This window comes from Hyla sarda, chromosome 9 (assembly GCF_029499605.1).
Source record: "Hyla sarda isolate aHylSar1 chromosome 9, aHylSar1.hap1, whole genome shotgun sequence".
NCBI classification, from domain to species: Eukaryota; Metazoa; Chordata; class Amphibia; order Anura; family Hylidae; genus Hyla; species Hyla sarda.
The window spans coordinates 79,537,343-79,560,542 of record NC_079197.1 but is presented as its reverse complement, the minus strand read 5'-3'; the positions used below and the strand labels follow the sequence as shown (position 1 = coordinate 79,560,542).

The 23,200-nt window shown below is 44.1% G+C and overlaps 1 protein-coding gene across 1 annotated transcript; it reads left to right on the top strand.

The window, feature by feature from the left end:
• Window positions 1–595: 595 nt before the first annotated feature.
• LOC130291196 (cytochrome c oxidase subunit 7B, mitochondrial) lies at window positions 596–10,434 on the top strand. The gene is made up of 3 exons (XM_056539723.1): window positions 596–752; window positions 6,239–6,363; window positions 10,230–10,434. The coding sequence occupies exons 1-3, from the start codon at window positions 620–622 to the stop codon at window positions 10,305–10,307; spliced, it is 336 nt and encodes a 111-aa protein (XP_056395698.1). The 5' UTR covers window positions 596–619; the 3' UTR covers window positions 10,308–10,434.
• The last annotated feature ends 12,766 nt before the right edge of the window (window positions 10,435–23,200 follow it).

Here is a 23,200-nt window from a genome sequence, read left to right as displayed (position 1 = left end):
GGGATCCATTGTAATTACCAGGGTCCGATCGGCTAAAAATAAATAGAGCCAATCGGATGCAAAAGGGTCGGATGCAAAGGGCCGGGGGATCCCAGCCTTACAGGCTCCAGCCATATGGGACAGCACAATAGACTGCCCTATTCTATCCAGCAAACCCTGACATATACTTCCGGAAAGGAGGCCAGAATGACACAGTATTGGTGTCTGACGCTGTCCGGTTTCATGGATGACCGCTAGACCAGGGTGGAGCCCTAGGTGACTCCGTTTGGGTCACAGAAATGAGTTCCAGTGCTGTCCAACATAGTTACTGTTTTTTCCAACCAATGTGCCTCCAGCTGTTGTAAAACTACAACTCCCAGACTGCCCGGACAGCCAGTTGTAGTTTTGCAACAGCTGGAGGCACACTGGATGGAAAAGTGTCCCAGCCTCACCGTGTGAGACAGGTGGTGACCCTTGTAGGTGATGTGTGTACACGATCATCACTGCACTATTCTAATCTAGATCTGCTACATCTCCTCCTCGGAAACCGTGACCACAGAGAATAACGCCTGACATCAGAGGTTACACAGGGAACTACAATCTGCGGCGTACATTGCACTCAGGCAGGCCTGCACGTACGATGACGTCACGACAGAGGCGTGGCCACGACAGGATATCCTGTACAGCCATTTTGTTTTCCTTCATTCCTTCAAGGGTACAGCAGAGAGATAGAGGCATGTTTCCTTTGGCGAGGTCCGCGCTGTCTCTGGCCGGTAAGCCGTGTGTGGTGGCTTTTAGTTCAGCTGAGGGCTGTTTGTGTGGTGAAGGTCGTGCTGGGCTGTGCGACCCGTAGACAGGTTTGAGCGGGTCGTGTGTAGTCATTGCTGTCATTGACTGTATGAAGGGACGTATCGCTCTACAGACAACCCTGCTGTGTTGTCCTGGTGACTAGGCAGATGGTGTGCGAGCTGTATGTGGCTGTCAGGTCGGGTGACCCTAGTGCCCGGTGACCCTAGTGCCCTGTGTGCCCGGTGACCCTAGTGCCCGGTGACCCTGTGTGCCCGGTGACCCTATGCATGTTGCATTTAGGAAGCCCCTATGGTGCCAGGACAGCAAAGAATACCCACATGGCATACCATTTTGGAAACTAGACCCCTTGAGGAACATAACAAGGAATAAAGTGAGCCTTAATACCCCCCAGGTGTTTCACGACTTTTGCATATGTAAAAAAAAAAAATATTTTGTTTTTCACTAAAATGTGTTTCCCCCCAAATTTCACATTTTTGCAAGGATTAATAGCAGAAAATATCCCCCAAAATTTGTAACCCCATCTCTTCTGAGTATGGAGGTACCCCATAAGTTGACCTGAAGTGCACTACGGGCGAACTACAATGCTCAGAAGAGGAGTCATATTTGGCTTTTGTAGAGCAAATTTTGCTCGGGGGGCATGTCACATTTAGGAAGCCCCTATGGTGCCAGGACAGCAAAATAACCCCCACATGGCATACCATTTTGGAAACTAGACCCCTTGAGGAACGTAACAAGGGGTACAGTGAGCATTTACCCCCCACTGGTGTCTGTCAGATCTTTGGAACAGTGGGCTGTACAACATTTTTAATTTGCACAGCCCACTGTTCCAAAGATCTGTCAGACACCAGTAGGGTGTAAATTCTCACTGCACCCCTCATTACATTCCGTGAGGGGTGTAGTTTCCGAAATGGGGTCACATGTGTTTTTTTTTTTTTTTTTGCGTTTGTCAAAACCGCTGTAACAATCAGCCACCCCTGTGCAAATCACCTCAAATGTACATGGTGCACTCTCCCTTCTGGACCTAGTTGTGCACCCCCAGAGCACTTTGCGCCCACATATGGGTTATCTCCGTAGTCGGGAGAAATTGCATTACAAATGTTGGGGGGGCTTTTTTCCCTTTTACCGCTTGTCAAAATGAACAGTATAGGGCAACACCAGCGTTAGTGTAAAAAATGTATTTTTTTTACACTAACATGCTGTTGTAGACCCCAACTTCACCTTTTCATAAGGGGTTAAAGGAGAAAAAGCCCCACAAAAATTGTTAGGCAATTTCTCCCGAGTACGGCGATACCCCATATGTGACCCTATACTGTTGCCTTGAAATACGACAGGGCTCCAAAGTGAGAGCACCATGTGCATTTGAGGCCTGAATTAGCGATTTGCATAGGGGTGGACATTGGGAATCACTGGCATAGAATAACCCTATCAGGGTGCCTCCAGCTGTTCTGATACTGGGAGTTGTTTTGCAACAGCTGGAGGCTCCGTTTTGGTGTTTTTTTTACTTTTTATTTTGTGTTAGTGTTGCGTTTTTAGGGTACCGTCACACGGGCGGGGGAATACAGAGTTTCCCGCTGCGAGTTTGAGCTGCCACGCAAAATTTGCTGATTCGCAAACTTGCAGCCTGATACTCACTGTAAGCCCCTTGCCCATGTGAATGTACCCTGTACATTCACAGGGGGGGGGGGCAACATCTTTAGAGCCAGATGTTGCCGAACTACAACTCCTAGCATGCATGGACAGTAAGGGCATGCTGAGGATGTGTAGTTTTGCAACATCTGGAAGGGCACAGTGGTCTCCAAACTGTGGACGCCAAGGGCTGTCTGGGCATGATGGGAGTTGTAGTGTAGGGGGACCAGATGGAGCAGTCCAGATCGCTTTACGGCGGTCTGGACTGCTACAAAGGTCCCGTGACGCCTCCAAAGATCGACTCACCTGCCGCCGTCTCCGCTGCCGGGATCCGGGTCTTCAGAGATGAGGTAAGTACCGGGGTCGGGCCCCACCACTCCCCCCCCCCCCGTCCCTCGCCGCGTCCTCCGGTCTTCCTCCCATTCTCTACGGACTTCCAGGGGCCGGGCAGGGCGGGAGGAAGCATTTCAGCAGGCATCCGCTTCCGATCTCTGCCCGGCGCGCGGCAGGGACCGGAAAACGCCATGACGTCCTGGGACGTCACTGGTCCTTAAGTGGTTAATGACCAGGCTATTCTGACCAGGTTATTCTGTGGGTCAGTACAATTACGGTGATAACAGGCGCAAGAAAGCAAACAGCCGGCTCTCCTACCCCTTTAAATCCCCTTATTTACTATAACTGCTCTACTGGCGATAGCATAGTATTCCAACCCAGCAGAACAGTTCCCTTCACAGCACTGTAATCCTTTTGGGTTCCAGGTCCCTTTAGCATATACAACTTCAACCATCGGCAAATAAGAAAAGTAGGGACGTCACTCAACAGGATACTGTGCCTAATTTTTCTTTATTTCAAAAGGTGCGGTTACATGCGGTGTGCACAGACGATCTTCCTAGGACTGAGCTAGTCGGTGTGAAACTGGGTTACAGCTGTTGCGCGTGTGTCATCACGCTTCATCAGACCCCCTCATCCTCCCCAGTTGCAGCTCTGTCAGTCCTTCCCTAGCAGCCGTCCAACGTCGCTGCAGGGACCGTCCGACTTCTAGTTGGGAGGGTGAGCCGGTTCGGGCCATCCATCTTGACAGAGAGGCCGTCTTCTCCGCTGCGGGCTGGCCCCGGATTAGTGACACTGCATTGACGACAATGCGTAGGGAAGCCCCTGACGTCACGAACGTCTGCTGTGCATGGCGGCATCAATGCAGCGTCGCTAGTCCAGGGCCAGCCCGGAGCGGAGAAGAGGGCCTCCTGGTCAAGATGGACGGCCTTGACCGGCTCACCCTCCCCACTGGAAGTTGGACGGTTCCTGCAGCATAGATGGGCGATGGCGGACGGCCCGGCCCATTCCCTCGCCATCCCCACCGGTATGCTTGCGATTATTTTTTTTGTATATGCAATGAAGGAATTAGAATCCTGACACTACAACGTGTGAACAGGCCCAGAGTAGACAATTTGTTGTTAGTAATTTTTCAGTCTAATGATCATGATGAAAAGCAGAGTATTTCATATGCAGTAGTCTTTCAACTTAAAATTGCCTCAATATACAATATTTTTAGCATACAATGGTCTTTTCTGGACCATTATAACTTGAAAACAAACTCTCCATACAATGCTGCAATACATAAAGAATAAATGATTCCAACTAGGGATGTACCGATACTTTAATTCTAGTACTTGCCGATACCAAGTACGGGTACTCTTATTTTTAAAGGGAATCTGACACCAAGGTGACCTGGTTTCTGGCGCTGCTTACCATGCTGATAGGTGGGTTCCTTGTTGTGTACAATGGAGGCGGCTGCTGTAGTAGAAGCTAAGATTTCTCTCTTCTCCATTGGGCACAACAGGGAATTTGCATTGTTGGTGAGACCGATGTCTCCGGAGCGATTGCACTGATGTTCACATGGTGAGCAGCGATAGTGCAGGTGACCAGGTTTCTATCTACCTATAAATTCAAGTTAGTGCTGGTGACTCTGCTGTAAGATTGCCTTTAATAGTAGGTAGTATCCCCTTGTAGGTAGGATAGATAGTTGCAGACATTAGACAGCAGGACCTCCACCCTCTTTGTAGTTGCTCACTGTCCGGTGTCACGGCTCCGCAGCCCCATTCTCGTAACTGCCGCTGCCCCGTTCTGCAGTCCACCTTATGGAGGAGCATGTGACATACATGTCACTCTGCTTCCTCTGTAGCGTTACGTTGAGCGCAGTGGAGTGACGTTTATGTCACATGCTCCTCCATAAGACTCCATAATGCGGATGGCAGAACGAGGCAGCGGCAGTGATGAGAATGGGGTTGGGGCAGTGAAGCACTACACTAGGTATTGAATTTGGTATCTGGGACATTAGATGAGTCCCCGATACTAGTATCTGTATCGGGACATCCCTAATTCCAACAGAACTCACAATCTGGGTAAGTGCAAAATAAATTATCTTTATTGTACTTGCATCGAGGTTACAAAGGACTGTACAGGGAGGGAGCAGACAAAGGGAACTACGTCTTTTCGCAGCAATTCGATGCTATGGACAGTTCATATCTGTGAAACAAGTAAATGGCTTGACCAATCAGAAATGGCATTTCACTGATAAACCACCTAAAATTTTGAAGTGCATGCACTGACTGGCAGTCTAGTACAGAGAGGTACGGCATGTTCTGTACTGCTCTCTTTAAAGCAAAGCTGTCATCAGTTTCACCTGCAGTAACCTATCTGTACAGACAGGTGGTGCAGGTGACGCTGATAACAATATTTACCTGGTCCCATTCTGTGCTCTGGTTCTCCGGCTATCCTCTTCAGTATCTTCCATTCTGGGGCAGACTTGGAGCAATGGCGGAGCTTTGACCTCACCGCTGCTGTTCTCTGCTGGGTCCTGCTGCTAGCAAAAAGCAGCGGTGGTGTCACGAAGCTCCGCCCATGCTCCAAATCTGCCCTGGAATGGAGGATGAAGAGAATGGGAGCACAAAACGGGACCATGTAAGTATTGTCCTCAGATTTCCTTTAACTGTGCCAGGGGTAGCTGCTCCTTTTGGACACTGGGTGAGGGCAGCTCCACTTTACTTTTTTGGGACTGTGTGTACTGTACAGGACCTAGAAGAAGCTCCTGTCCTCTACATAGACAGTAGAGATCAACTTCCAGGGGATGGTGGGTCTCCACAGCGCTGACCAGGGACAGACACGTCTGGTAGGTAGAAAGGGATTTTATTAAAATATGCAATTTGTTTCACTGCGCTTGCATGGCTTCATCAGGCATTCTGCTGATGAAGCCGCGCAAGCGCGTTGAAACGTGTTGCATATTTAAAAAAATTCCTTTCTACCTACCAAACGTGTCTGTCTCTGGTCAGTGCTGTGGAGACCCACCATCCCCTGGAAGTCTCTCTACTGCTATGTGCTTGGTTGGGAGGCTGCAGACCGGGCCTAATCACTCACGCTGACCATTGTTGTGTGTGAGCTCACACAAACACCTTGGGTAAGAGGCTTGTATAAAGAATTTTCTTTGCCACTTTTACCCGGGTGGTTTTACGCTATGGAGCTTCCTCTTGGTTTTTATAGTTCTGTACATAGACAGTGATTTACAGCTTCCAGCAGCTCTTCCTTACGTTTATATGTAAGGACTTCCTTTTCCTGTATTATCTACTTCTTTTTCTTCCTCACTTTTTCCTATTTTTGGGGGCTTCAGAACCAATTACCAGATTTTCATACTTATGGTCTCGACATACTATGGTCATCATTGTAATTTGAGGGACCACTTTACAGTGTAATGCCCTCCTTCCACTGAGGACTACTAGTAAACTGGTTTGAATGGTATTGTGCCATTGATGCCTTTCCTTCTGTCTTGTAGCACGTGGCGTGCAGAGATCAGTCTCCAGGCAGACACATCACAGAGCAGCTCCGGACTTTCATGACAAGTATGGAAGCATCATCCTAGCATCTGGTGCAGTGTTCTGCGTTTCTATCTGGGGATATGTAAGTATGGTATTGTCTGTGATGGAATATGGAAGATTGTAATGTGGGTGAGTGCACATACCACCCATACTTTAGTCGCAAGTATCAATAAATTTTTTTTAGTTTGCACCGTAAGTAGATGAAATCATGAAGTTGTTAAATGGTCACCATCACTTAACAAACTTTGCATAAATCAGTGGTATTAGCAACTTTATAATACAATTTATCAGTGTTTCCTCCTCAGTCACAACTGTAGATTAGAGTTGGGCTGTTTTAAGCAGCTCCCATAGAGAATGAGTGGAGCAACCCAATGCTGCATTCTAATGGGAGACTGGGAACCTTGTCCTCCAGATTTCAGGGGGCTCTAGTGGTTAGACCCCTACCATCAGCTATTTATACCCTGTCCTGTGGATGAGGGGTAACTGTTTAACGAAGTATTCCAGAGAAAAATAACTGTTTCCAAACAACTGGTGCCAGTACGTATTGCTGCTTTATGCCCTGGAAGTATAGTTCTCCACAGCCTGACAAGATGCTTCATACTACCACCTCTAACCATGTTGGTAACGGTCAGCAGCAGGAGCAAGTGTCTGCAGCTCTTGACAGATCCTGACAAGGACAGAGGTGGCAGCAGGGAGCACAGGGTCTGGAATACTCCTTTAACCTTTTCATTGCCAAATGAGTATGCAATGCACTCTAAAGAGAACCTGTCAGCAGATCTTTAAAGAACTGCAGACAGCACATTTTTATATAGGGTTATGTCAGTTTTCATATTAGGTCTAGATATTTGCCATTGTATTCTGTAAAGTACCATTTTTTTTTAAGTTTGTGCCAAATTATTTTGAAAAAAATGTCCAGTTTTGTATGGAAATAATATCAAAGTAGTCCCAGGGTCATGTGGCATCCTCAGGATTTCACCCTGACTTCAGGCTGTATTCATGCCTACTACAGCATGGTTGACAGCCTGGGCAAAGCTGATGTCACTGCTCTGCTCCCTGCTGACTGAAATTATGCACTTCTCAGTTGCGGCTTCTTGGCATTTCATAGGGTTGCTTTTAAGCCTGTGCTGGTTTTCAGTAAGTTAAGGGAACAAAGTGGTCAGTGGTGCCCGGGGCTGTTATTCATACCTACAGTCATGGTCGTAAATGTTGGTATTCCCTGAAATTTTTCAAGAAAATGAAGTATTTTTCACAGAAAAGGATTGCAGTAATACATGTTTTGCTATACACATATTTATTCCCATATTGGAACTAAACCAAAAAAGGAGGGGAAAAAAGGTAATTGGACAAATGTCACACCAAACTCCAAAAATTGGCTTGACAAAATTATTGGCACCCTTTTAAAATTGTGGAAAAAGATTGTTTCAAGCATGTGATGCTCCTTTAAACGCACCTGGGGCAGGTATTAGGTGTGGGCAATATAAAAATCACACCTGAAAGCAGATAAAAAGTTTATTTAGTCTTTGCATTGTGTGTCTGTGTGTGCCACACTAAGCATGGACAACAGAGAACTGTCTCAGGACTTGAGAACTAAAATTGTGGAAAACTATCAACAATCTCAAGGTTACAAGTCAATCTCCAGAGATCTAGATTTGCCTTTGTCCACAGTGCGCAACATTATGAAGAAGTTTGCAACCCATGTCACTGTAGCTAATCTTTCTGGGTGTCAGAAGAGAAAAATTTATAAAAGGTGTCAACGCAGGATAGTCCAGATGGTGGGTAAGCAGCCCCAAACAAGTTCCAAAGATATTCAAGCTGTCCTGCAGGCTCAGGGAGCATCAGTGTCAGCATGAACTATCCATTAACACTTAAATGAAATGCTATTGCAGGAGACCCAGGAGGACCCCACTGCTGACACTGCATAAAAAAGCAAGACTACATTTTGCCAAAATGAACTGGAGTAAACCAAAATCCTTCTGGGGAAAAAGTCTTGTGGACAGATGAGACCAAGATAGAGCTTTTTGGTAAAGCACATCATTCTACCGTTAACCAAAAAATGGAATGAGGCCTACAAAGAAAAGAACACAGTACCTACAGTGAAATATGGTGGCGGTTCAATGATGTTTTGCTGCCTCTGGCACTGGGTGCCTTGAATGTATGAAGGCATCATGAAATCTGAGGATGACCAACAGATTTTGGGTTGCACTGTACAGCACAGTGTCAGAAAGCTGGGTTTGCATCCGAGATCTTGGGTCTTCCAGTAGGACAATGACCCCAAACTTGCATCCAAAAAGCACCCAGAACTGAATGGCAACAAAGCTGGAGAGTTCTGAAGTGGCCAGCAATGAGTCCAATGGTGCCAACATTTACGGCCATGACTGTATGCTGTGTGAATACATCCTGTAGCATCCATGACTTAGGATGCCGCAGTGTTAGTAATTTTTATACAGCGTGGGCCATTTTTCAACGTCCTTTTCAGCACTTTACAGGACATTCAGACACGGTAAAAAAAGCTAATTTTACCTAGTAGAACTCTTTGCCAGCACTTATTGTGTCTGTCCACACATCTTGCACATGTTTGGTGCTGCAGATATTAATGTAAACTAAATGACTAAACACAGCTTCAAATCCTGTGCATTTAATATGCACAGGATTAGGGCTGAAACCAACTAATAGATTAATTAATTGGCAACTAATCAGCCAATTTCTAAAGTTCACATACACTTGGTGACTATCACTATGTATATATGCAACTCTGTCCTCGGCAGCCTGTTTAGTGAAGAGGGGGGCCCCGCACACACTACCTTCTGCTTCCTGCAGCTCCTTTCTGCAGCTTTGGTGAGCCTCCGGATGTCTGGCTCTGTGGAAAAGGTCAGACTCATTAGTTGTTGAGTTAAGATGCAGAAAGTGGAAGATTGTGTGCTGGCCACCTTCTTACTCAATAGGCTGTTGGGGGCACATAGGATGGATGACCAGGAAATATGCTGCCCATCTGGCCTCAGGTAAGAAACTGAGGGGATTATAACCCTTACAATGAAGCAAATAATTTTATTTTGAAAGTAATTCTACATATTTAAATATAATAAGCTACTCCTCCTCGGCCTCTACAAAGCTCAACATCTAGCTGACCCCCACCAACCTAAAATGCACAGCAGACCTTCATCCCCTCCTTTATCTAACTTGCAAAATATCTTCTTCTCCACTATGGTTATATTTATCCGACTAGTAGATAAATCGAAACGGTAATCGGCCAACTAATCCATTATGAAAATAATCATTTCAGACTGTACTTGTGTATAAACCCATATAGGGTAACATTTGCTATGGTTAAAATAGGCACCATCACAGCAGGGCTTAAAGCAGAAAATGGCTTCAGTTTGCAGAAGTTTTGTTTTCTATGTATAATACTTGAGAACTAGAGATCAGCGAATTTACAGTAAATTTGATTCCACACGAACTTCTCGGCTCGGCAGTTGATGACTTATCCTGCATAAATTAGTTCAGCTTTCAGGTGCTCCGGTGAGCTGGAAAAGGTGGATACAGTCCTAGGAGACTTTCCTAGGACTGTATCCACCTTTTCCAGCCCACCGGAGCACCTGAAAGCTGAACTAATTAATGCAGGATAAGTCATCAACTGCCGAGCCGAGAAGTTCGTGACGAGTCGAATTTGCTGTAAATTCGCTCATCTCTATTGGGAACCTGTGACCTAGTCCGACTCTACCTTTCATATAATTCTGATGCACTTATTGACTTTTTCCCTCCATAAGGATTCTAAAAATATATATAGTACTTTGTACCTCATGTGTCATTGTGTGTATGGAGTTTGCTGGAAGCTGTAATAAACCTCTAAAGGCAAAATAAAATTGCTGCTCTAAAACTTGCTTGTCATCTTAGAGTAATGGATTGGTATTACCTGATGGATGTTAATAATAATCCATGTTCCTATTCTAGGTGATAACACAAACCGGAATTTGCTGGAACCTGTCTCCAGTTGGCAAAGTTGTCCCAAAGGAATGGAAGGACCAATAGAACATACATGCCTTCAGTACTTTTAACAAGTGTATGCTTTGTATATACCTTATCTGCAACCTCATTGTCCCATTACTTGGTGATGATGATCCTGCTATAATAAATGTGGAACAAAATGAAACAGTAACCTTGTTTTTTTTTTTTTTCTTCAATCACCACTCTATTGTAAGCATGCATTCTGTTTGAAAAGTAACATTCCTAGGTAACTAACCTAACAGGTGCTCATAAAGATGTAACAACCAATACCCTACAACAAGTACAATATAAAATAAAAAGGAATGATTTTTGTCAGTTTCCACTAATGGAGAAAAAATTGTGCTGCTCATAAGCAATGTTGTTTATTAGTAACTAAATACATATGTACAAATATTTTACTAATTCTCTTGTTGGCAAGACAAGGCAAATGAAAGCATATAAGGTGAGATTTCTAAAAACCTGTGCAGAAGAAAAGTTGAACAGCTGCCCATAGCAACCAATCAGATGACAGCTTTTATTTTTTATATTTAAATAAAACCAATCTGGTTGCCATGGGAAACTGTTTCACTTTTCCTCTGCACAAGTTGATCTCCCCAATAGAAATAGAACTTAAAGAAGCACTGTCAATGTTGAAAACTTTTTGTTATAGTATTAATCATATGGCTTTTTGCAATATATTTATTTTAAAAAATGTACATTTTCCCCAGAAATTAAATTTAAAAATAGCCACTTCTAAGGGTTGTCGGTCTTTAGCCAGACAGACTAGTCTTGATTTTGCAGCATAAAGCGTGCCGGTATCCAGTATAGGAGATTTCCGCTGTAGGCCATACAGCCTATGCGCGGGCACACACTGCCTGTGATCGAGCGCAGGGAGCGTGCACACAGGCAGTGTGAATAAAGTGGAGCCGGCAAACCACTTACAGGTGCCTCCGGGAGCCCTCCGCAAACAACCCCTGGTGCCTGTAGCTGCTGTGGGGGAACTCCAATGCTAGCCAGTGACAGCTATGTTGATTAGCATCCAACTTTACTAGGAAAAGAGAAAACCGATAGAAAACTTATTAATAATGCTGTACTTTTATCTATAAAATCCTTGCACTAACTTTATAAAGATCTAATCTTATATTCATTTTATCCTGTTATGAACTCGCCATTATGTCTTGGGAATACTGCAGGCAAGCTCCAAGCATCTTCCTCTGTGTAACATGTAAAGCATGAAACCAGATAGGAAATGGTTAGAGTAGAGGGCGGTGAGGGCGGCTGACAGCTTGGGTTGCTCCAAGACTCAAAGCAGATGAGTCATCACTAGAGATGAGCGAACTTACAGTAAATTTGATTCGTCACGAACTTCTCGGCTCGGCAGTTGATGACTTATCCTGCATAAATTAGTTCAGCTTTCAGGTGCTCCGATGGGCTGGAAAAGGTGGATACAGTCCTAGGAAAGAGTCTCCTAGGATTTTATCCACCTTTTCCAGCCCACCGGAGCACTGGAAAGCTGAACTAATTTATGCAGGAAAAGTCCAACTGCCGAGCCGAGAAGTTTGTGATGAATCGAATTTACTGTAAGTTCGCTCATCTCTAGTCATCACTGTGAGGGAGACACACGCCCCCTCCAGCCTGCAAGATAGAAAAGTAACTGAGCAGCAGATAAATGCTTTTATCTCTGGATATGAAGATCCTAGAGACATAAAACATAGATGTGCACGATCAGGATTAGGTACTGAGTAACTTTTTATCTTATTTTTTATTTTATTAAAAAAAAGTGTGCTAAAACTAAAGTATTAGATAAGGTTAAAAACAGACTCTTCTGGCTCCATTCACTGTATAGTGCAGAGCATCGAATAGCTGATTTGATATGCATAGCAGGTATCTGATGCCAACTACCTTCAAAAGGTGGCATTAAAAACTGCCTTGCCTATCATTCTTCCCAAAAATTCCTAGTGAAGCAAGCATGGCTTTTAAAGGACAACTGCAGCACAATATACACTTATCCCCTATCTACAAGATAGGGGATAAGTGTTTGATCGTGGGGTGGGGGGGTCTGACCGCTGGGACCCCCCTCGATCTCCCTAATGGGGCGCCAACATTAGCGCTCATTGTGAGCGCTAAGGCGTGTAGTGTCGACCTAGAGGTCGACGGTGACGCCCCGCCTCCTCCCCGTCCCAATACAGTTCTATGGGGGAGACGGGGAGGCAGGAACACTGCCTCCCCGCCTCTCCCATAGAGATGTATGGAGGGGGCATGCTGGCCGCAACGTCATGCTGCGGCCGGCACGCCCCCTGCACGGGGTCCCAGGGGGTTTACTTTGGCATTTTCATATTGGTGGGTTTTGTTTTCATGCTGTACGGTAAACCTGCCATGTTTTCTTCTGTAATCATGGGTATCATTTTAATGGTATTGACCCAGACACTTTTTTTTAGTAGCTTGCGGCTTTTTACTAAATAGGTATGTTTAAAATAGCTTTATTTTGATCTCCTATAACTTAATAATTTTTCTGTATGAGGGGTATTTTTCTGTAATGTTGGTGTAGGGACTCTGGGACGTCGGTTGTAGAGATGAGCGAAGTTAGTGATTCGATTCGTCACAAACCTCTCGGCAGTTGCGGATTTTAGCCTGCATATATTAGTTCAGCTTTCAGGTGCTCCGGTGGGCTGGAAAAGGTGTATACAGTCCTAGGAGAGTCGTGACGGAAAAAATGGGGAGAAGAGTAAATAAAAATAACAATGGGAGAAAAAAGGTTGTGTTAGCTGAGATAAAAAAAAAAGGGGGGGGGGGGGGGGAGAGAAAAATGCTAGATGTCCAAGGTACAAATGTAGTTGGTCAAATTAAATTATAACATACAGAGGATGCAGGATCCTTGCATGCCTCCCTGATTGATGAATTTAAAAATATATAAAATCAAAGAGTAGTAGTGGAATTATAACAGTTGCTGCACCACTAAGTAACCACTGTCTATTGGTTTAAACCAGCTTGACGTAGAGGTATTGGAGCGCTGTCCATTCTCAAGCGCTGCAGTCCCCCAATTTTCAGCCCACTATGCCGGTACAATGGTTTGTAGCTCAAAGTCTCGGATAGAGAGCGCTGTTTAGGCTGGGTGGCTGTGACAGCAGCACAGCCAGGGACCACATCCTTGGCTTGGGAGTGTCAAGTTAGTAACCTGCTGCAATATTAACCACTTGGCGGCCGCAACTGAATGAATGAAGGGCTGGTACTATGTACTGCTTACTTATCCTTCCTGGCAAAGGTCCCGGGTGAGTGTCCTGTGCTGTTCTGATGTTTTGTCTGCTTCATCCTGGTGTAGGTGACGGAGTCTGGCTGCTGACAGGTCACCCTCGGTGGAGATGTTTTTAGAGTGGTGTCCACAGATATCTTGTAGGAGCGTGCGCTCTAGTGATGGAAGCAGCTTCTGATGACAGCTTAACTTGCCGGTATTAGGGTCTATCCAGTGGTTGTGTAGTGGTCTTTGGGTGTAAGTGAACCAGATCAGACGTGTTTCGGACCCTCTATGTCCTTCCTCCAGTGACCTAGAGGGTCCGAAACGTGTCTGTTCTGCTTCACTTATACCCAAAGACCACTGGCTTCCATCACTAGAGCGCGCGCGCCCACGGGATACCTGTGGACACCACTCTGAAAACCGGCATCTCCACCGAGGGTGACCTGTCAGCAGGCAGACTCCGTCCCCTACACCAGGACAAAGCTGACGAACATCAGAACAGTACAGGACACTCACCCGAGACCTTTGCCAGAACGGGTAAGCGGTACATAGTACCAGCGCTTCATTCTGTTGCTGCCGCCGATCCGTTAATATTGCAGCGAATTACTAACTTGATACTCCCAAGCCACGGATGTGGTCCCAGGCTGTGCTGCTGTCACAGCCACCCAGCCTAAACAGCGCTCTCTATCAGAGACTGAGCTACAAACCATTGTACCGGCATAGTGGGCCGAAAATTGGGGCACTGCAGCGCTTGAGAACGGACAGCGCTCCAATACCTCTAGCTCAAGCTGGTTCATACCAATAGACAGTGGTTACTCGGTGGTGCAGCAACTTTTATAATTTTACTACTACTCTTTGATAAAATATATAATATAATTTATTTATTTTTAATCAGGGAGGCATGCAAGGATCCTGCATCCTCTATTTGTATGTTATAATTGTATTTGACCATTTAGAATAAACTACATTACTACCTTGGACATCTAGCATTTTTCTCTATTTCCCTTCCCCCCCCCCCCCCTTTTTATTTTTTTTTTATCTCAGCTAACACAACCATTTTTTGCCGATTATTTTTTTTAATCTATTTAAATATTTTTTCTTTTCCCAAATTTTTTTCTTTCACATTCATTACCACCTAATCTTTCATTAAACCATCAGATACAATCAGTAGATAATTCTCAACCACCTCACACACATTTGCCTCAAACGAATACATATGTATAGTCTACCATCTCCTCTCAGCTAACAGTGTTTTTTATTTTTTATTTTTTTTCACACCATTACATTTCCATCTGACACATATCACTGACTGACATCTATAGTCCCACATCATCCATCCATGCACGCATTTCCATTCACGGCGGAATTTACAAGCAGTCCTTGAGAACCTGCCATTTGTTAATTTTTCTTTAGATTTTAGTATTGGGTGGTAGGAGGGAGGATATCACCAGAGCAGAGTTCTCGGACAATATATAGAGTACCTCAAACTATCTGGTTTTCTCTATAAAGTCAGCAACTGCCGAGGCATTTGTGACTAATCGAATCACTGTAACTTCTCTAGTCTGTAAGTGCGTATTTTTACCAAAATATCAATACATGTTTATATGTATTACATATCATATGTAGGGTGAACATATAAGATGCTGGGCAGCCTGGCAGATCGAATTGTATGGGCGTCCGGTGCACTAAATGCTACTGGCACTCTGTATATGCATTATCTGTGGGCAACTATAATACTAAGCAGCTACCCCCCCCCCCCCCACCCCATAACATTGTGCCTTAACTGCATTATAGTGTAAATAAGTATTTAAAGGGGTACTCCGGTGGTCAATGTGTTTTTGACTTACCCTATTAGTTTTTCACTTCTATTCTTGTTTTAGGCGATTCTATTTCCATTCTTGTCTTTATCCCCCACTTTTGTTTTCCTATCTTTGCTTCTATTTCCTGTTTCTGGCTGTGCTGAACACATGCCTTGCTGTTTTGGGGCAGGTCCATTTATTTATTTTTGTTCGATTGTTCTGCCCTTTACCCAACCCTACTATTTTCCCGGGTCGGCCCCCTTATACACAGCACACTAATATAATCAGCCCTGGTTGGGATACTCTGGCGTACACACAAGGGACTACAACTCCCAGCATGTCATTCAGGAGTCTTCAGTCTGGTATAACACCAGCATGCTGCCTCTGTAGTCTCCTGGGGGTTGTAGTTCACCACACCTCTATAGGGCATACACCAGTGTTTCCCAACCAGGGTGCCTCCAGGTTTTGCCAAAAGCTGTCCTGGCATTCTGGGAGTTGTAGTTTTGATACAGCAGAAGACACCGTGGTTGGGAAACGATGCACTTTGTTTGTTATATACTGAATAGGCTAGGCCAGTGTTTCCCAATCAGTGTGCCTCCATCTGTTGCAAAACTCCCAGCATGCCCGAAGGCTGTCAGGCATGCTGGGAGTTGTAAAACTACAACAGCTGGAGGCACACTGCTTTGGTATCACTGGTGTAACTGTGTGCTGAATAGGCTAGAACAGTGATTCCCAACCAGTGTGCCTCCAGCTGTTGCAAATCTACAACTCCCAGCATGCCCAAAGTCTGTCCAGGCATGCTGGGAGTTGTAGTTTTGCAACAGCTGGATGCGCACTGCTTTGTAAACACTAGCATACACACAACAGGGACTACAACTCCCAGCATGTCCTTCAGGAGTCGTCCCCCCCCCCCCCCCCTTTCACACATTAAAATCATCCCCAGTCCAAGATTTATTCCCCTTCAGTCTATATACATCCCCAGCCCATGCACTTTGTTATCCTATCCTCATACACTGGTTGAATCTGTGTTTGAGAGAGCCCAAAACCTATCCCAGTTAGAATGCTTGAATAAATCTAAACACAAAGATGGCAACTCCGATACCTGGTCCCTAAACTTAATCACTACCTTTACTAAAGAAAATAGGCGGTTTAAGGAAATTCTTTGTAAGCGCTGGAATATACTTCTGAGAGACCCCTTCCTACACGGAGTTTTCCCACCCAAGCCTTGTATAACATTCCGGAGAGGGAGAACTCTGCGCAACATTATTGCTCCAAGCTGGCTTAGGTCCTCCAAAAACGATGGAAGCAGGTTCCTATCTACATATGGATCATACAAATGTTCCCTTCCCAGATGCAAATGCACGAATATTGTAAACGTAGGAACTTCTCATCCAAAAACACGGGAAACATTCCAGATCAAATCCTTTATTAACTGTTCATCACAATATATTATAGATTTACCTCAATGCCCATGCGGCCTCCAATATGTGGGCAGAACAACAAGATGTCTGAGAGAATGTATTAATAAGCATCGGTGCAACACATCCAATAGCTTCTTGTTACACAGCGTATCAAGACACCTCACTCGGCACCACAATCAGGATTTTGGGTGCATACGCCTGGTCCCCATCGAATTGGTACCCAAAGACGATCCTCAAAGATTTAATACACTGCGAAAAAGGGTAAAATTTTTTGGATCTATAAGCTTCAAACATTGGTACCATTAGGTTTAAATGAAATGATTGAGTGTAACTTTTAAACCTTCATATGTGATCCTAGCTTTTTTTAAGCCCTTTTATGGAGACTTCTATGGACATTTATTTATATATTTATTTTTACTTTTCTATTTATATATTTTACTCATGGATTTTCTTTTACCTCCAATTTTATTAAGACCATATTAGGACATTTTGATATTCTTATGTTCATGCATCCTGTGTTTACATTTTGTTCATACTTTTACATGTTCATTTGTGTATTTACCCTATATCCATCAAACTCCCATACTCTTTCCCCTCTGATTCATCAAACTTTCCCATTACATTCCTAGTTACTCCTCTTTAGTCCCCTTCATACCTGCCTGATAATCCCATGGCATTTATCTCATAAATATACATTTTGCTGCACATATCTACTATTGATATCCCTTTAGATACAAACAGACCTCATCCTCTCGCAACTCTGCCATCCCAGCCCTCCAATACCTTTATATTCCCACATATGCCTATGCCTCCGCCTTTCTACACATACACTCTCCCCTGCACAATTAGTGTTCTAGTGGCAAAGCACTCCAGACTCTGACAGTCTTCTGTCCGTGACATCGCTCTTTACTAGAATCCTGTGTCTACATTGTAATGTAATTTTCACACGCCCTCCACCCTGATTGGTCCTCCAGACGCCACGTGACCGGATGCCCCTAACAACGCGTCCGTAGCAACCACTACGTCGGCGCATTGCGCGAGTCTATCCACACTCCTGCTGGTCTCTTATTGGCTCTCAGCAGACCCTAACGTGTCTCCAGTAACGCCAGCACATGCGCACTGCGCATGCCCCTTACAACCCTGTCCGCAGCTTTATCTTTTAACTTCAATACCTACTCATAACTGCTTCCCACACACCCTATTACCTTTTATTTAGACTGCTAATACGCAATCCATCTAACCCTATCTATTCTGACCATTTACTGTGACTACCTTATTACCTGCAACTGTTGTTACTTCCCACACATGACCACGCCCCCTTTTCTATGTTTGGCGCCATTTTACACATAAAAATAGCCATGTGACACCATACACACATGATCTGAGGAAGAGGGGAGCCCCCCCTTGAAACGCGTCATCCACATTTTTATTTTTATATTTAAGCAATAAAGCTTTAAATTTTACTTGAGATCTACTCTTAGCCTTCTTTCTCCCATACTGATGACCGAACAGGCAGCGCCAGCACAACAAAGGTCTTTTTTCTTGCATCTGGACATATTCTTCTGGACAAGCATCTGCTTGTTTCCTGGGACCTCCCGACACAGCAGCTCCGTGGACATCAGTGAGTACCCCTATACGGGGTGATATGCGCTTTTACTAATACTATCTGGTGAGCACCCACCTATATGACCTGTGGGTTTTGCCATACAGTTTTCTTTAGAAAAACTGAAAACAATATTGTGAAAACGTGATGTGAACATCTTTCTGTGCGCACCTGCGTCCTCAGAAGACAGAGCAGGGGGAGGGGATATGAGATTTGTCTACGTCCTCTCTCCCCCTGCTCTGGCTTCTTTTTCTCATGCACACCTGTGTCCTCCGGGAGGGGGAGGGGCTTATTTCTCATGCAGTTCTGAAAGAACAGAGAAAAAAAGCCCTGACATGTTACATAGTTACATAGTTAGTACGGTCGAAAAAAGACATATGTCCATCAAGTTCAACCAGGGAATTAAGGGGTAAGGGTGTGGCGCGATATTTGCGAAGGGATGAGATTTTATATTTCTTCATAAGCATTAATCTTATTTTGTTCCAGGAATGTATCTAATCCTGTTTTAAAGCTGTTAATTGTTCCTGCTGTGACCAGTTCCTGAGGTAGACCGTTCCATAAATTCACAGTCCTCACGGTAAAGAAGGCGTGTCGCCCCTTGAGACTAAACTTTTTTTTCTCCAGACGGAGGGAGTGCCCCCTCGTCCTTTGGGGGGGTTTAACCTGGAACAGTTTTTCTCCATATTTTTTGTATGGGCCATTAATATACTTATATACGTTTATCATATCCCCCCTTAAACGTCTCTTCTCAAGACTAAACAATTGTAACTCCTTTAATCGCTCCTCATAGCTAAGATGTTCCATGCCCCATATTAGTTTAGTCGCGCGTCTCTGCACCCTTTCCAACTCCGCAGTGTCCCTTTTATGGACAGGTGACCAAAACTGAACAGCATATTCCAGGTGAGGCCGTACCAATGCTTTATAAAGGGGGAGTATTATGTCCCTGTCCCTTGAGTCCATGCCTCTTTTGATACATGACAATATCCTGCTGGCTTTGGAAGCAGCAGCCTGACATTGCATGCTATTCTGTAGTCTGTGATCTACAAGTACACCCAGATCCTTCTCTACCAGTGACTCTGACAGTTTAATCCCCCCTAAGACATACGACGCATGCAGGTTATTAGTACCCAGATGCATAACTTTACATTTATCCACATTGAACCTCATTTGCCAAGTGGATGCCCAGACACTTAGTCTATCCAAGTCATCTTGTAACTTATGCACATCCTCTATAGACTGTACCGTGCTACAAAGCTTGGTGTCATCTGCAAAGATAGAAACAGAGCTGTTAATACCATCCTCTATATCATTGATAAATAAATTAAACAACAGCGGGCCCAGTACTGAACCTTGGGGTACACCACTAATAACCAGGGACCAATCAGAGTACGAATCATTGACCACCACTCTCTGGGTACGATCCATGAGCCAGTGTTCAATCCAGTTACAAACTAAAATTTCCAAACCCAAAGACCTTAACTTACCTGTCAGACGTCTATGAGGGACAGTATCAAATGCTTTAGAAAAATCCAGAAACACTATATCCACAGCCATTCCTCTGTCAAGGCTTCTACTCACCTCTTCATAAAAGCAAATTAGATTGGTTTGACAACTTCTATCCTTAGTAAACCCATGCTGGCTATCACTTATAATACTATTATCCCCTATGTATTCCTGTATGTAATCCCTTATAAGTCCTTCAAACAATTTACCCACAATGCACGTTAAACTTACCGTTCTATAGTTTCCTGGGGAAGACCTAGAGCCCTTTTTGAAGATTGGCACCACATTCGCCTTGCGCCAGTCCCTTGGCACAATACTAGACACCAGAGAATCTCTAAATATCATGAACAGGGGTACAGATATTACTGAACTTACCTCTCTAAGAACTCTTGGGTGTAGTCCATCCGGTCCTGGGGATTTGCTTACATTTATATCACTTAACTTACCTTGTACCATCTCTACATTAAGCCAGTTCAGTACATTATATGATGTGTTACCAGCACTGACCTGGCCAATGTCAGCTCCTTCTTCCATAGTGTATACAGAACTAAAGAACCCATTCAGTAGCTCCGCCTTCTCTTGATCGCCCATGACAACCTCCCCATTATCATTATTAAGGGGTCCTACATGCTCTGTCCTTGGTTTTTTTTGCATTTATATATCTAAAAAAATATTTAGGATTAGTTTTGCTTTCTTTGGCCACCTGTCTCTCATTTTGAATTTTTGCTGTTTTTATTACATTTTTACAGATTTTATTAAGCTCTTTGTACTGTTTAAATGTTATCGCTGACCCATCAGATTTGTATTTTTTGAAGGCTATTTTTTTGTTGTTTATTGCTCTTTTAACATCATGTGTCAGCCATGTAGGATTTAGTTTCAATCGTTTATATTTGTTCCCCTTTGGTATATATTTAGCTGTATAGTTATTTAGAGTTGATTTAAAGATGTCCCATTTACCTTCTGTATCAGTATTTGAGAACACCTCCCCCCAGTCTATGTCCTGTAGTGCAGCCCTCAGCCCAGGGAAATTTGCCTTTTTAAAGTTATATGTTTTTGCCTTCCCCGGCTGTCTTTGTTTTCTACATTTTAAGTGAAAAGTAACTATATTGTGGTCGCTATTACCAAGGTTTTCCCGCACAGTTACATTACCAACCAGCTCTGCGTTGTTGGAAATGATCAGATCCAACAAGGCATCACTTCTTGTTGGGTCCTCCACAAACTGGCCCATAAAATTATCCTGCAATAAATTTAGGAATTGTCGCCCCTTTGTAGTTTTAGCCAACCCCGGACCCCAATCTATATCTGGATAGTTAAAATCTCCCATTATTACCACTGTACCTGCCCGGGCGGCCCTCTCTATTTGTTTATGAAGCCGAACTTCTATCTCTTCAGTGATATTAGGGGGTCTGTAGATTACCCCAAATATTATTTTTTCAGTATTTCCCTCCTTTTGTAATTCTACCCACAATGATTCCACATCCTCAGAATCATCACACACTATGGCATCGTTCACACTGACTTTCATACCACTTCTTACATACAGACAGACTCCACCACCTTTTCTGTTCATTCTATCCTTGCGAAACAATGTAAACCCCTGCAGATTGACAGCCCAGTCATGCGAGGAGTCCAGCCATGTCTCAGTGACCCCAACTATATCAATATGTTCCTCCAGTATCAAGGCCTCAAGCTCCCCCATTTTATTTGCTAGGCTTCTGGCATTTGTGAACATACACTTTACATTTCCATCCTTTATGTTATTGGGGTTAATGGGATTCAAGGGTGTAAGTTTTATTTTCCTATGAAGCCTATTCCTATTAACTATTCTAACCCCTCCCTCCGCTCCACCCCCAGGTACATTTATAATTCCCACCTCTCTATCTACACTATCTTCCCCCTCTTTGCTGTAGGTTCCCTCCCCCCAAGTCCCTAGTTTAAACACTCCTCCACCCTTCTACCCTTCTAGTCCACAGCCTAATCCGAACATGGCCGACGTTGTGCACAACAGTAAGAGATCCAACACAGAACTTCCAGGCCCACCAACGGGTAAGAAAGAAACATGCTACACAAACATATAATACATGTCAATTGCAAAAAACATGAACATTAAAAGCAGATGCAATATAGCCAAAAATCTTAACCACCGAAATACCCCTTTCAACCAGCTCTTGTACCAGTGTGGCTTTTTTTTGGGCTGTAATCTATTTATAACAACTTTTTATTTATATAGTACACACAGATTTGTACGCAGCGCTGTACACTCAAAACTGGGAAAAAGGGTGATTTTACCTTTTATATCAGCTTGCTAATGCTGTTCAGTGCTGCTATGCATAGGTATTATCTGTGATCTACAGCTAGAAGGCAGACTAGAGAAGAATACCCCAGAAGAGCTGTGGAAGCAGGTGAGGGGACCTTCGTCTGTCTTGGCTGATCTGACCCACTCCTCAAAATGTCTGTCCTTAACGACAATGGATGAAAATGTACGTCATGGTGACGTGGTACTTAGCGCATGCTCGCGTCATGCCTGGCAGGTCCCAGGTGCTATCAGTAGCCAGGGACCCACCGGTAATGGCGGATATCCGCGTTCGTGCGGATGTCCGCCATTAACCCCCTCAGATGCCGTGATCAATACAGATCACGGCATCTGCAGCAGTGCGGTACTTTGAATGGATGATCGGATCGCCCGCAGCGCTGCCACGGGGATCCGATCATCCATCATGGCTCCATCATGATCATCCCCTCACCTGGCTCCGGCCATCTCCTGGGGTCTTCTGCTCTGGTCTGAGGTCGAGCAGACCAGAGCAGAAGCTCTCCGATAATACTGAGCAGTGCTATGTCCAATACATAGCACTGAACAGTATTAGCAAGCAACTGATTGCAATGAATAGTCCCCTATGGGGACATAAAAAGTGTTATAAAAAAAAAAAAAGTAAAAACATTAGAAAAATCCCCTCCCCCAATAAAAATGTAAAACATCCGTTATTCCCATTTTACCCCCCAAAAAGCGTTAAAAAAATAATTAATACACATATTTGGTATCGCCGTGTGCGTAAAAGTCTGAACTATTAAAATATATTATTCATCCCGTACGGTGAATGGCGTAAACGTAAAAAATCCCAATTTGCTGCTTTTTTGTCACATTTTATTCCAACAAAAATTTATAAAATAAAACCTAGGCAAAAGTAGTACTGATAAAAACTAAAGATCATGGCGCAAAAAATGAGCCCTCGTACCGCCCCATATACGGAAAAATTAGAAAGTTTTAGGTGGTCAAAATAGGGCAATTTCAAACATACTAATTTTGTTAAAATGGTTTAAGATTATTTTTTTTAAGCGGTACAATTATAGAAAAGCATATAACATGAGTATCATTTTAATCG

Coding starts and splice junctions, on each gene's coding strand:
- LOC130291196 (XM_056539723.1), top strand. CDS start 620: ATGACGTCACGACAGAGGCGTGGCCACGACAGGATATCCTGTACAGCC. Junction 753..6,238: donor GTCCGCGCTGTCTCTGGCCG/GTAAGCCGTGTG, acceptor TCTGTCTTGTAG/CACGTGGCGTGCAGAGATCA. Junction 6,364..10,229: donor GCGTTTCTATCTGGGGATAT/GTAAGTATGGTA, acceptor TTCCTATTCTAG/GTGATAACACAAACCGGAAT.